This window comes from Cotesia glomerata, linkage group LG5, assembly GCF_020080835.1.
Source record: "Cotesia glomerata isolate CgM1 linkage group LG5, MPM_Cglom_v2.3, whole genome shotgun sequence".
NCBI classification, from domain to species: Eukaryota; Metazoa; Arthropoda; class Insecta; order Hymenoptera; family Braconidae; genus Cotesia; species Cotesia glomerata.
In genome coordinates, this window is record NC_058162.1 from 10,402,402 (window position 1) to 10,416,026 (window position 13,625).

The 13,625-nt window shown below is 26.9% G+C and overlaps 3 protein-coding genes and 1 long non-coding RNA gene across 7 annotated transcripts; 1 reads left to right on the plus strand and 3 right to left on the minus strand.

Annotated features, from left to right (window-relative positions):
* Positions 1 to 2,790: 2,790 nt before the first annotated feature.
* Positions 2,791 to 5,272, minus strand: LOC123265035 (carbonic anhydrase 2-like). 2 transcript variants are annotated; one of them, XM_044728617.1, is made up of 8 exons: positions 5,180 to 5,272; positions 4,761 to 4,843; positions 4,413 to 4,686; positions 4,217 to 4,345; positions 3,913 to 4,054; positions 3,620 to 3,828; positions 3,339 to 3,475; positions 2,791 to 3,271 (listed from the first exon to the last, which is right to left on the minus strand). In XM_044728617.1, the coding sequence occupies exons 3-8, from the start codon at positions 4,417 to 4,419 to the stop codon at positions 3,161 to 3,163; spliced, it is 735 nt and encodes a 244-aa protein (XP_044584552.1). In that variant the 5' UTR covers positions 4,420 to 4,686; positions 4,761 to 4,843; positions 5,180 to 5,272; the 3' UTR covers positions 2,791 to 3,160. The 2 variants fall into 2 exon arrangements, with proteins under 2 accessions (XP_044584552.1, XP_044584553.1); XM_044728618.1 differs by having other exon boundaries at positions 4,761 to 4,838; positions 5,180 to 5,269.
* On the plus strand, positions 4,689 to 7,075 carry LOC123265033 (carbonic anhydrase 1-like). 2 transcript variants are annotated; one of them, XM_044728614.1, is made up of 5 exons: positions 4,689 to 4,804; positions 5,212 to 5,502; positions 5,627 to 5,883; positions 6,669 to 6,893; positions 6,967 to 7,075. In XM_044728614.1, exons 1-5 carry the CDS (start codon positions 4,750 to 4,752, stop codon positions 7,063 to 7,065), a joined length of 927 nt encoding a protein of 308 aa, XP_044584549.1. In that variant the 5' UTR covers positions 4,689 to 4,749; the 3' UTR covers positions 7,066 to 7,075. The 2 variants fall into 2 exon arrangements, with proteins under 2 accessions (XP_044584549.1, XP_044584548.1); XM_044728613.1 differs by having other exon boundaries at positions 6,669 to 7,013.
* Positions 5,800 to 7,030, minus strand: LOC123265036. Its single transcript, XR_006509487.1, has 3 exons — positions 6,938 to 7,030; positions 6,692 to 6,837; positions 5,800 to 5,979 (listed from the first exon to the last, which is right to left on the minus strand). It is a non-coding gene; the product is annotated as an uncharacterized LOC123265036 (long non-coding RNA).
* Positions 7,076 to 7,905: 830 nt separating the features above from the next.
* On the minus strand, positions 7,906 to 13,285 carry LOC123265034 (tetraspanin-11-like). Of its 2 annotated transcripts, none has more exons than XM_044728615.1 (9): positions 13,152 to 13,285; positions 12,413 to 12,658; positions 12,117 to 12,329; positions 9,897 to 10,082; positions 9,547 to 9,669; positions 9,414 to 9,467; positions 8,482 to 8,571; positions 8,321 to 8,404; positions 7,906 to 8,171 (listed from the first exon to the last, which is right to left on the minus strand). In XM_044728615.1, the coding sequence occupies exons 2-9, from the start codon at positions 12,458 to 12,460 to the stop codon at positions 8,106 to 8,108; spliced, it is 864 nt and encodes a 287-aa protein (XP_044584550.1). In that variant the 5' UTR covers positions 12,461 to 12,658; positions 13,152 to 13,285; the 3' UTR covers positions 7,906 to 8,105. The 2 variants fall into 2 exon arrangements, with proteins under 2 accessions (XP_044584550.1, XP_044584551.1); XM_044728616.1 differs by having other exon boundaries at positions 12,984 to 13,251.
* Positions 13,286 to 13,625: the final 340 nt, after the last annotated feature.

Below are 13,625 nucleotides of genomic sequence, written 5' to 3' on the forward strand. Positions count from 1 at the left end.
TAGGTCACTGTAATTATTATTTATAATACTAATTCACTATATTTTTTATTTCTTACTTACTTTTTTCTGTATGAATTTTCGTCAGTGAAATTATTCGTTATATTATATTAAGAGACATTGTTCAAATTGTTTTTAGTAAACATCATTATTGTAAAAATGAAATGAAATTCCAATTAATAATTTAATTGCGAATTGTATAATTGTAAATTAATAATCGCAAACTTAACATGAAATTGTACAAAAAGAAAAAATAAAAAAAAAATTTGTCTCACTGATCGAAACGAATATTCAACTCACGACCACTTACAACTTAATTTAAATGAATTATTTACTAGTAATTAAATAATTATTAGTTGACAAAAAAATAGTAGAGCAAATAAAAATAGACTAAGTGTAGTTGATAATAATTATTGATGATTATTATTATACTCATACTTGATCATATCTCATTATTAATATCAATAACAAACATTTACTTTAATAAAAAAATTTTAAATGTATGCAGTAGGGTGTTTGGATTGAAAACAATTTTGTATAACGTTCATTTCAAGATACTGATGTGTAAGTAAGGACGATAAATGTTATGGATTGAGATCTGATATGGTTATCAACATTTTGAATTAAAATTATACGATATATTGTCTACAAATAAAACACCCTAACATATAGTTAAAACAATATTATATATTTGAGTGAAGGAGATGTTAGAAATCCGTACTTAAGGCATTTTAGTTTTCATCTGAAACAAAATAGATAATTTATGGTATTTCTATTAATTGAACAAACAAACAAACAAATAAATATATATATTAATTACGGAAAAAAATATAAGCGTGTGTGAGATTGAGTGAACGATAAATAAAAAATATATATTATACAAATAAATGATATATTATTAAAAATAAATTTAATTTGGATGTGATTAAAAAATTAACATATTGCGATATTTTGAAAAAAAAAAAAAAAAAAAAAAAGTGACCTTTCATGGCGTTTCTGGTAATTTTAAAAATTTTCTTTCTGAAAAATAATTAATAATCGTAAGAATTTTTTTATCAATATTTTACAGTGAATTCATTGCGGCGGAGTGATTTTTTTTTTTGTGTACTTGAATAAAATTATAAAATTAAGATTAATTATTTTTTTGTAGGGATAAACAAAAAATAAAATCATGTATATGTTAATTATAAATTGTATTGTCATTTGAGTAAACTAAAATATGATTTGAATAAATAAATTGTCAATACGATTATAAGAATAAATGGGCGGTCAGAGATTAACAGAGCGATTTAGTAAGTTAAGTAAATTTCAAAGATTTAATTGTATTATCCAACAGCCCGCACAATTGCAAATACTTAATTATTTGTTGTTAACAGATAAATAAATAAATGAAGTAATTTAAAGTTACACGTAGAAGAGAATGATGTCAACGCTCCTGCCAGCCGAGAAAAATATATATTATTATAATTAATAATTAATTACTAATAGTAAATAAAAAAATTATATTATTAATGAATCTTCTGTCTTCATTGATTTAATAATAAACATTTTTTTATTTTTTAAACAGTTCTATTTTTTTAACTCGCTTCTATAATTTGCCGTATTAGCTTTATTTTTTAATTTAATATATAAAGTTTTTAGATTTTAATAACGACAACATTAAAATGAATAGAGCTAATATTTCACAAACCTTTGGAGTCAACAATTTTAACAAAAAAGTCCGTGGACATAAAAGAGTTATATAAAATCGCCAACATTTAAATCGAATAAATACGACGGTTTTATTATTATTATCATCATAAAAATAACGGATTTGCTTTAGTTGGCAAATAAATTTACTGTCCACACAATGAAACTTTTTCAAGAGTCCTGCAAATTGAAAAGTATTAAATAAATTTTTTTTATATTTATTTTTATTTAAATCCAATAAAATTTCAATTTTAAAATGCGATATTTTTAATCTTGTCTAGTTTCAATCATCGACTTTTGAAGGTTGAAGGTCACATTTATGTACTTCATTATTGGTTTTTAACTTCCCGCGTTTCGAAAATCGAGTTTTCATTAGATTCTCGACGAGTTGAGGTCCTAGGAAGCTTCCCTGACTATTCCCGCGATGACGTCTGTATGGATGTATGGAAACCTCTCATAACTTTTGAACAGCTTGACCGATTTGATCGCAGTTGGTGCTATTCGAAAGGTCTTAATCAAACTTAAATTTTTGATATAATTTGGACCGTTAGATTTTGAGAAATATAAAAAAAACTACGAAAAAAAATTTTTTCAAATGTGGTTTTTTTGAAAATAACTTTTAAGCGGCCTTACCGATCGATTCCAAAAACTAATCAGCTCTTAACATCAAAAAACCACGTCAATCGTCGCCGGGCTGGTCGAAATCGGTTGATTCATTCGTGAGTTATCGTTGACGAAAAAAATGGAAAAAAGTGATTTTTTCGAATTACTTCAAAATTTCGGTCTGATCAATTTGTGTTTAAACGTAAATCATAGAATTCGAAAAACTGCGTCGAATTTTGCCAACCGCATGAAAATCGGTTTATTCATTCAAAAATAATTGCAGCTTAAAAATTTAAAGAATAGTGTTTTATTAAACTTCTATCAGACTTTTGCAAAAGTATAAAACTGTTAACTCTTTGAGCTCGGAGAGCTCAAAATAACACATAAATTATATTTTTGAGCTCGAAAAGCTCAAAAACGTCATAAGTGCAATTTTAAACGTTTAGGTGTGTAATTAGCGAGAAGTTGCAGGGATGGCTTTTAGGATCAACCGTTTTCCTATTTTTTTTTTTTTTTTTTTATAACAACTTTAATCATAAAAACAATTCTTACATCCGCTACTTACCAACTCAAGATTTTTTAGGCAGTTAAATTTTTTAGCAAACATCAGGTGAATACAGAGTGAAGAATTTTAATAATTTAACTACCGTATAATGCGTGTAAATGTTAAAATAAAACTAACTGAACTCGTTAAGGATTATCCGTGGAAAGTACATTCGAAATATACAAGCAAAGGTGAACATAGCATGTTAAAAACTTGTAAAAATAGTGCTTTCACTTTGAGAATAAATTTAAATAAATTTTTATAATTACACCTTTTTTTTTTTTTTTTTTTTTTTTTTTCGTCTAATAATGAATTATAAGTTTTGTCTTATTCATTGAGGACAGTAAATACTTGGCTGGTATTTAGAGTGTTTATTTTATGACAATTGTCAATTATTTCTTCTTGGTTTTCATTTTTAAGTTTTCGAAATTCGTTCACCTAAAAACAAGAAGTTTTCTTCATTAAATTTTAACATTTTTTAATATTTTAGTTGGGGAGTATTTACCTGGTACGAAGTCACGGGAATAAATAACGGAAACACTATCCATATAACACACTCAGGGTCGGTTTTAACGTGATAAGAACCAGAATAAGTGTAGTATTTTGAGCAATAAATTGCTTTTCGCATCCAGTACAAAATATCTGCAATAAATTTAATATTACATTAACGAAAAATAATAAACGGTTCCTCGAAATTGTTATTCTAGTCTAGACAACTCATTGGCTAATTTCATTTTTCTCTAATAAATCTTATTAATAAGACAAATATAAATGAAATAAGTTTACTCGTTGGAACATTTATACTCGTATGAGGATTCCGTATGAACTTTAAATGTTCAATTATTTCTTCCACATACGGATTACTTTTCAAATAAGCGTCCTTGGTAACCAAAAAAAAGTAAACAAGTACACAAAGCCCGTCCTTGTACCTCAAACAGTCATTAAATTTATTATATTTACTGTTGCGATGAACTACGTGAGCTTCCATGGAATACCTGGAAAATTCAATTATTTATTCAATTGATCGATGTCGGTTTCAGCATAAAAGTGGTTACACTTTTATAACAATAAATAATTACGAAGCTCCATTGATTTCGTGTTCAGAACCATCGCAGTCGCATTCTCCCCAGTGGAAATGTACATTGACAAATTTAAATTCATCAGTCAAAGGCCCACCGGTTATAGTCGAGCCTGGTCGATTTCCCATTAGATGAATAATAGCTGTTAATTTATTATTTAACAATTAACAATGATTCTCTAATTATTATTATTATTATAGCTATCAGCTACTGTTACTACTATGACTATTATTATCATGACAATCATCATCATTACGGCGCTACTTGACTTCATAGATCTATTACAATATAAATTTCCAATTACCTGTCTCCCCATTGTTTGCTATCATGGCTTCTCCTCCTTTGATCCAGTGGCCTTTCATTATTAAAGGCGGGTACTTTGTCAATTTTGTCTTTTTGTCATCTATATTTATTGGTGATTTACTCGTTCGTCCTGAAGTTTTTATTTTTAATTAAGACTAAGACAATACAAGATAATTAATAATAAAAAAAAAACTTACCTTCCATTTTTTTTATGGTTTCATTTTACTTGAAAATTTATCACCCATTTTTTCCTATTGAATGAGAAATCGGTAGAAAAAAAATAGAATTTGTCACATGTTTACTCTTAAAATTGACCGATTGTCAATTTTTTCACTTCAAAAATAATAAGTATATTTATCCCATTGTATTTTAATAAGTTAGTTTACTATATATTCTTCAATACTTGAAACAAATTTTTGTCAAATGTTTCTATGATATTCATTTATTTAAGTCAATAAAATCTTTAGTTATCTAAAAAACAATATGAGTAAATTCCAGTGAATTCCACTTTAATTAATAAAATTAAAAAAAAAAATGGGTTTTACACTTTCGGAACTTTGGATGTTATTAGGATGTCTTCTAATGATTGGTAATTTTTATTTTTTTCAACATATAAATATCTTCTTTTCTTAAAAAAAAAAATAACCTAATCAAGAAAATGATATGAGTGTGAATTCAGCCGACATCCGACAATTGAAAACTTTAACAATCGATATCTTCATGAAAATATTTAATTTAATTTCAAAATTGCAGCTCAAATAACCAATTTAATAAATTTTCGAAAAAATGCTCTTGCAGACAATTCAAATACACGCCATCATCACTTTGAAAAATTGTGCTAATCGATATTTTCATGAAGATATCGATTGTTAAAGTTTTCAATTGTCGGATATCGGCTGAATTCACACTCATAAAATGATACTTATTTATTTTTATTAAGTATAAAATAATTATCAAAATTTACCAACTAATTAAAAATTTTATTCTTCCCAACAGGTTTAGTAATATATGACTTTTTGGAATGGATAACATTAATGACAATTGGCAGCAACATATCAATTAATTCTTCACCATCCGACATAACCATAAACACAACATCCAGACTTGATGAATGGGAAAGGAAAAATCCAGTTATCAAACAAGAAATTATTGTTGAGGAAACAAATCAATTTCCGGTTGATATAGCAACTCGTCGAGTAACAGTTATAGAAATTAGCGAGCCGTTAAAATGGCACGGATACTCGGCTCAACCAGTCGCCATGACAATGACTAATGATGGACGCTCGAGTAATTTATTTAACTAATTACTCTTATTTAATTTAATTTAATTTAAATTAAGCTAGTACATGACCTCCTTTAAGCTCTAGTAACGTAAATAATAAAATTAACTTGTACTTGTATATTGTATTAGTCGTAGTACGGGGCTTTTGGTCAAGAGGAGTGCGGCCGTGTATTGCAGGCGGGCCATTGAAGGGCTCGTATCACTTAAATTCAATAGTCTTTAATTGGGGATTATCCGATGATAATGGCAGCAAACATTCCATAAACCGTACGCAGTTTCCACTTGAAATGCAACTGATTCACCTCAAATCTGAACATGAGAGTCTTGAAGATGCTATTCAGTCGGAAAATAGAGATTCCGTTGCTGTTGTTTCTTTTTTATTTGAGGTTTGTAGTATGCTCGTAAAACAATCTTATGAAATTGATAATTTATTGCTTCATATAGTTTTTAATTTTATGACATCTCATTAACTTTTAATGATTCTGAAATCAATAAACTGTTGATAATTTTTTATTTTTTTTTCATTAAATAAGTCAGAGCTTGAAAAATATTTTTTTTACATTGCATTTATAGTTTTTCAAATTTCTATATGGATTTTTTTTTTCTTAATAATTTTTTCGATAAGAAAAATGCTAAAAATGATCAGATGTCTGCTAATTTTAGTATCATGAATTTTGTAGTATTTCATAAAATACCAGAACTTAAATTTCATTAAGTTTTACATAACTTAATGAAATTTCACATAATTCTGTTACATTTTATGAAAACTATTCATGTCTTAGATAAAATTTTAAAAACTTTCATGAAACTATAAAGAAGAAATAATCTTATAGTTTTATGAAATTTAATATAATTTAATGAAGAAATTTTTTTCTGAGAAGGCAAAATAAAAAAAAAAAATGATGATTTGTTTTTTAATTATCAATCGATCAATATTTGATTTTCTTAAATATTTGTGTAATAGTAAAATTTTTTTATTCTGAATCTTTGAAATAAAAAAAACTGGTAAAATCCTGAGTAAAAATAAATGTTAATATCTTAATAGCGACTATCGATATTTAAGCGCTTTTATTTTCATCAAAATTGAAATTTTAATCATGGATTTCAATAAAAACCCTAAAAAAAATTAATTGTCAAATAAAACTGAATAATAAAAAGATAAAAAAAATAGCCGACAGATAATGACAACAATACCTTGGATCCGATAATAGCAAATTTATCACGTGTCACCAACACAAACACAAAAGTCTACGTCTCGCCATTCTACCTCGACACCCTATTTCCATTATTTGAAAGCAAATTCTACAGCTACAATGGATCGTTAACGCAGCCTCCATACTCTGAAATAGTGACATGGATTATCCAATCAAAACTGCTCTTCGTATCTTCGTCACAAGTAATTGTCATCAGCAATTTTTACAAGCTATTTTCTCATCATACCCTTTCACTAATTCAAATATGCGTTCCAGATGATCCAATTTCGCAAAGTTCAATCATACATTCCAACAATTTGTGACAAAAAATCATTATTCAACGATCAAGATATTTATTTTCATGAACTAAATTAACTCACCGAAATCTAACAGTAATTATACACATATTTATTATCATACAATTATATATATATATATATATATATATATATATATATATATATATATATATATATATATATATATATATATATATATATACAGACATTTTTTACATATTTATCCAACTGTACATGAAAATAATATTTTTATAATAAATTACAATTAATTAAATAAATTAAGCGATGTATAGAAAATATAGCTTTAAATAATCGCATTTTATATTATATTAAAAATAATTATATATATATTTATTTGTTTATTTAATTATTTATTTATATGTGTCATTCCATTTATATAACTTTCCTTTTATTTTCTCGTTTTTTAAATGCAAAAAATACTTGAAAAGGCTGCATTGGACGCGATTTTTTTTTTAATGAATATTTTTATTTACAAATAATTTATATATTTATTATTTTTGTTAAATAATATTTATGATTTATCCATATAATACTAAGGCAAGGGCTAATTGTAAAAGTACAAGAAATTTTTAGACAGCATTCTCTATTTTTCTTCTCACATTAAATAAAATATAATTTTAATAAATAAAATTAATAATTAAAATTTTCAACAATAAGCAGTTTTATAAAAACTAAATATTCTTCAACCTAAAAGAAAAAAAATTATTTTCATAACAATTTATCAATGAAATATATATAACAGTTATCTTCTTGAATAGCTGTTACACCTGTCAAAGCAGAGAATACTGTCCAAGAATAATCTCAAAATTAAACAAATTGAAATCAATAAATTCAGTGATTTGAGATGAAAGTTTGTTAAATTAAAAATAAAATGTAATCAGCTTAAATAAGTCAATTAAATTTACAGTATTGACATAGTTATTAATTATTTAGCCATCAAATACACTCCACTAAGTATTTCTAGGTCTAACGTCAGCACGGACATAAGTCCGGACTGTATAATACGTAAAACACAGAAATATTTATTTGCTTGAATCAATTATTTATAATTTACCATGAGATGTATTTAAAAAAATATGGCAGTGATGATTGGAATCAATTCTCTGGATCGCGATTGCGAAATGTCTGACACAATATCGTTGCTGTTATTATCCCCAGAGTCTGAAAATTATTCAACTATTTCAATAAATTCTATGACGATAATTAATATTTTTAATTAACTTCCAGCTTGATACAATTTGACGAAGCCAATAAGCAAATATCAATTAATACACACACATATACACATCTATATTTATGTGTGAGTTTACCTGAATACCTGCCATGCCCATGCCGAGAAAAACAAGCTTTAAACTCTCATTACGAAGCCAATTTGTCGCTCTTTCAAGGCAACCCTGCAATTTAAGTATTGATTATAAGCGTATTTAAATACACAATACTAAAATCAATGAAAATAGTATCATAAACTCACTATTTTATTCCTAAAACCTTCGTTCGTTTCCGGATCTGTTGCTTGGCAAGCTGTTTCATCTTTTGGTTGCGGATGTAACCATGGCTCATTCTGTACAGTATTTTATTTTAATTAATTTAAATTCTCGGTAATTATCTATGGTTAAATGAATCTACATTTTAAACTTTTAATTAATTTACGTTAAATTTTTTTTAGCAGATTCATATTTTTTAGCCTTAAAAAACGGCAACTAATTGGATTTTTTCATGTCAGTAATGAAATAATTTATTAATTATACTTCTACGGCAAGTTTTTTTTTCTTGTCAATTATTTATTGATTGTGTTTCAGATTTTATTTTGGAAGTTACAATTTTACGGATAGATAAAGTGACAGATCACTTTGCAGTAAATTAAAATTTTTTTTTTGCTTGAAGATTTATTTTATTTTGTCGCAAACATTGTACCAGATTAATGAACAAAAATTGTATGAAATGTGTGGAATAGTTAATTTTGTTTCATAATAACACAAAGTATGAATATTATACCAAAAGAATTGCTATTCGGTAAAGTATATGCGAGCTCTAAATCACAAAATTATATAAAAATCTGCATATCGCAATGTATAAATTTAATTTGATTGTATATGAACTCATAAATTCCATTCAAAAGAGTGTATTTCAGCTGATAGCTAGAACAAAATGTCAAAAAGACGCATAAAAATGACAATTTATGATACACATTAACCGAATGAGTTTATGGAAGGCATTGAGCCAAAATTACCATACAAGGGAAATCAATCCCTCTGAAATGACATGAAAAAAAGTATCCATCAAAATTTCATTAAAGATTTAATTTTTTTGTATTCCTATAAACTCTAATTAATTATAATTTTATGTATTAATAATTTGAAAAATGATTTTTTAGGTAATGGTTTTTAACTAAAAAATACTAACGTCTTTGTGGAACACTCTTGCAACGACACTCATCGGACTTCCGGTATTTTTAGCCTGAATAAAAAACAATAATAATCTGTAGTTGGAATGTGTAAATATTTGCATATTTAACAGATAAAAAATATTTAAATACCTCGTGGTTTTTAAGTATGCAACAAGTAAGAGGAACCTGCCTTTTAAGTCCGGATATCCTACCATCTCTCCACCAAGCAGTTCCATTGTAATCACCGTCACCATAAATACCACAGCAATTAAACTATAATTTCAAATCATCCATTAATATTCAATTACCTACTTGGAATTTTATATAACTCTATTTAAATTGACTTTTCTACGTTGAACGCTAATTTTTACTCTGCATAGTTATTTTTAACTTTTGAATCAAGATATAATACTGAAATTTATCACATGGAAGATAATTTTAGTATTATTATAATTAATTATCATTATCAGACTTTAGAAGAGTAATTGAGTAATTGATACCTTGTACTGTGCAAAATCAAGACTTTGACTAAATGCGATATCACTTGTCCGATCGTGGCCGTAGTGATCTGCTAATCGATCTAATAATCTATTTTCCAAGCCAGTAACTGCACGGTAGGACAGAAAACCACCGACGGCCGCAGTCGCTAATTCGCAAACTATTAATCCAACAAGCATTGCAACATACTGGAAATCAGAAATCAAAGTTATTTTAGAGGCATAAGAACTAAACTTAAGTTTAGAGAGATTAAAATAAAATAAAAACTCTGGTGAGAGTAGTTAATTCTTTTAACGAGCTTAACTCATTGAAATCCATTAGCTTTTATTTTTTGCCCCGAAGTACGAAAGTGGAAACATTTTATTTGCCAATACTCTGTTTTTCATGTACATTTGGAAAAATGCACGCTTGAAATCCAATTTCTGAAGATTTTAAAATTTCGTTTAAATGTCTGACAGCTGTACTAAAGATTCACTGTCAACTGGTAGCAAGTAAATAAAGTTTCTGGGTTTGAACACCAGTTACCTGTTGACTTTTTAAATAAAAATGTATTTAATATTTTATTTAGAAACTTTCCCTTGAAAAAAAATCGATTTTTATCATTTATTTCATGTTTTCAATAAAAGTATTTTTATTGAACTTGTAAGATAAATGTAAACTTTATCTAGAATTTTTACTTGAATGAAAATTTCGAAAATGCTTTGTACTTGGATCGATAATGAAACAATACACCGAAGTACTTTTTTATTTTATTTTGAATCTTTTACTTTAAAAAAACATTTTTGATTGAATTGACTAAAAATTCTTTTTAGCAAAACAATAGTCAGGAAGAAATGTTAGCATAAAACTATAAAATTTTTTTATATAATCTTCACTCTTTAAATATTTAATTTTTATATTTACAATTTAATAAAATTTTTAAACTAAATTCAACTGACTACAAAAATGACGTAAAGTTTTTGAACATATTATGAAATATAAAATTATATGACATTATTATTTCCACTGGAATGTAAAAGTTTATAAAAGTCGAGAAAGTTTAGTAAAACTTTACGGCATTATTTTTACAAAAAAATAAAATGATTTCGAATTAATAAGTAATATATATATATATATATATATATATACTGTTACTAAATAATAGTAATCTTATAATTTTAAGTTCAACTAACTTAAATAATAATTTAAAAATAAGATAATTATATAAAAGTCGAGCTTCATCTAATTCCAGCAATAAAAAATCGAAAAATGAAGACATTAAAAAATTAATTTTTTTTCATAATTCATACAAATAGTATATTACACCCCTAGGGAAGTAAAGTAAGAAATGTCTCAGATCACAGGTAATTGTTGGCCGAGGCGAAGCCGAGGTCAACAAACATGTGATCTGAGGCTTTCTTATTTACTTCCCGAGGAGTGTATACTATTTTTTTTCCCGAAAAAAATATCAAAATTCATGACACTATTTTTTGTTTACTTTTTTATGCTCTTCAAAAAATAGTATGGTACTCTTTAAATTTATGTTTGGAAAATATTTGTGAAAAACGAGGCAAGTACAGAAATTTTTTTGAATTAAAAACTACGAAAGAAGAATATAAATATAGAATTTTAATTTTTTGTCAGGTAACTTAAAAAACTTAACTAAGTAACAAAATAACCCGAAATAGGTTGAAGAAATGGGTTGTGATACAAAATTATTTAATTTAATTATAATAAGGCACTTAAGAATGTATATGGACATACTGTCTATTTTCTTTCCTGACCTATGTTCAGATAAATTTTTTATCTCTGTCGGTAAATATATACAGTATAAACTTTGTATATTTTTTCACATAAATTATATACACGTATATTTCATTTTTTATATTTTTTTATTTGAAATGAATAAATAAAAAGAAATTCCATAAATTTTCGATAAATAATCCGTAAATCTGGCATAAAGAAGAATTAAGTGAAGAAAAGAATAAGTCAATAATTTTACGATTTTTTCTAAATTCTTACATTTAAACAATTAATAAAAAAAATGCATGTAATTTATTATTAACAAAACAATAGAAGTAAATTTTCTAAAAAATAGTTATATACTATTTGAAATAAAAAAAATCAACTTTATCATGCAAAAAATATTTTTTCTCGCAAACATAATCAGCGCTAATAATACCATTAATCAATATTGAGTACAAACAGTAATTATAACAATAATTATTATTATGATTACTTACAACACCCAAAATGCACTGACTTCCATGCAAAGACGCGCGGCACCCGATAAATCCCACCGTCAATACAATAAACCCGTGACCCAGTAGTACGTAGGACAATATTTGCACCGTGTCATGGGGTGTTATGCTCTTGGCGAAGAGGTTTAACAAATGACCACTGCTCGGCTCTAATATTAACCAAGTGCCGATAACAATCACCATAAACCCACTCAACTGAAAACACAAAAATTTTAAAAAATAAAACTAGTATTTTTACAATTTCTAAAAACAGACAAATAATTATCAACACTAATTACCCAGATTATTAAATTAAACATAAAAACGATTATCTTGAGATGCTTCATCTCTCAGGTGGTCATCCACTCATCGATTTAACTGCTAAATATCCAATTGTTGCTCCTGGACTGCAGCCACCAGAATCCAGAATCTCAACGATTCCGTGCTATTGGTTTTAAGTTTTTAAATCCATCTCTCAGTTCAAGGGATTCTATGACGTCAATGCTGAACCAAAATTTCTCTTTTCGCATTAACAATTGTTCATTCTAAAACCAAAAAATAACAATAATTACACTTTACAATAAATAATTACGTCACTCAAATTTCTCGACAAAGTACTCGGGTTTTATGACAATTTGTTTTTTTCAACTGCGGTATTGTTTCCAGCGAACAATGAAGCTAATGATAATGAGTATTTCATCGAATTAAATTGAATAATACTATAAAAAAGTTATCTTCTGCTAATCCAGATCCTACATTGATAAATGATATCAGATAATTAAATTTTGCATAAAAGCTCATGAGATATTATCTTTTTGGTTTATTTTTTAAACTTAATTGAATCCTTTAATTTGTTCAAAAACTAATTACAATATTTAATTAAATAAAATTTCCACGAGCTTTCCGTTATCAGCGCTGCTTTTGAAGCATCATGTTAATTAATTTTATCGATTTTTTGTTTTCATTTTCCAGGTAAATTGTTGGAAAGAATCGTAGATTGGAAGAATTAAAATAAAAGGAAGAATATAAAGTATTCACATATTATCTGTTGCACAGCGCGGTTTCCGAGAGATGAAATTGCGCGGTTGAGCCCCGGAGAGTCCGAGGATAACTGAGCGCGGGTTAATGTCGATACCCTGGATGGAGTATCATCAGTCCGGGTGGGTACTATGTTCTTCTCTTATTCTCCCACTTAAGAAGACGTCTAGCTCTCGCACATGCTCGCGTTTATTGTTGATAAAATGGTCCAGATGCGTCTGCGTCATGGAGAAATTGCGTCGACGCGATTTGTACTTTCTCGGGGTTTAAATTCACTTTATATTATTTTTCATTTAAAACCCAAATTACTATTTTTCACTAACTGTGCAAACAACTTAAATTTATCTGAAAGTCAATTTCGGCTTGTTGTTTTATTATCTTCTGTCTAGAGAAAATTATTTGCTATTAAGTACATAAGGTTAATATAGTTGTGAAGCTATATACTATTTACTGAGATAGTTATCGTGAAAAATA

Coding starts and splice junctions, on each gene's coding strand:
- LOC123265034 (XM_044728615.1), bottom strand. CDS start 12,460: ATGAAGCATCTCAAGATAATCGTTTTTATGTTTAATTTAATAATCTGG. Junction 12,330..12,412: donor TGTTTAATTTAATAATCTGG/GTAATTAGTGTT, acceptor TTGTGTTTTCAG/TTGAGTGGGTTTATGGTGAT. Junction 10,083..12,116: donor GTCAGTGCATTTTGGGTGTT/GTAAGTAATCAT, acceptor TCTGATTTCCAG/TATGTTGCAATGCTTGTTGG.
- LOC123265033 (XM_044728613.1), top strand. CDS start 4,750: ATGGGTTTTACACTTTCGGAACTTTGGATGTTATTAGGATGTCTTCTA. Junction 4,805..5,211: donor AGGATGTCTTCTAATGATTG/GTAATTTTTATT, acceptor TCTTCCCAACAG/GTTTAGTAATATATGACTTT. Junction 5,884..6,668: donor TTGTTTCTTTTTTATTTGAG/GTTTGTAGTATG, acceptor TAAAAAAAATAG/CCGACAGATAATGACAACAA.
- LOC123265035 (XM_044728617.1), bottom strand. Junction 4,055..4,216: donor AGCAAACAATGGGGAGACAG/GTAATTGGAAAT, acceptor ATAAATTAACAG/CTATTATTCATCTAATGGGA. Junction 3,272..3,338: donor TTCCCGTGACTTCGTACCAG/GTAAATACTCCC, acceptor TCTTGTTTTTAG/GTGAACGAATTTCGAAAACT.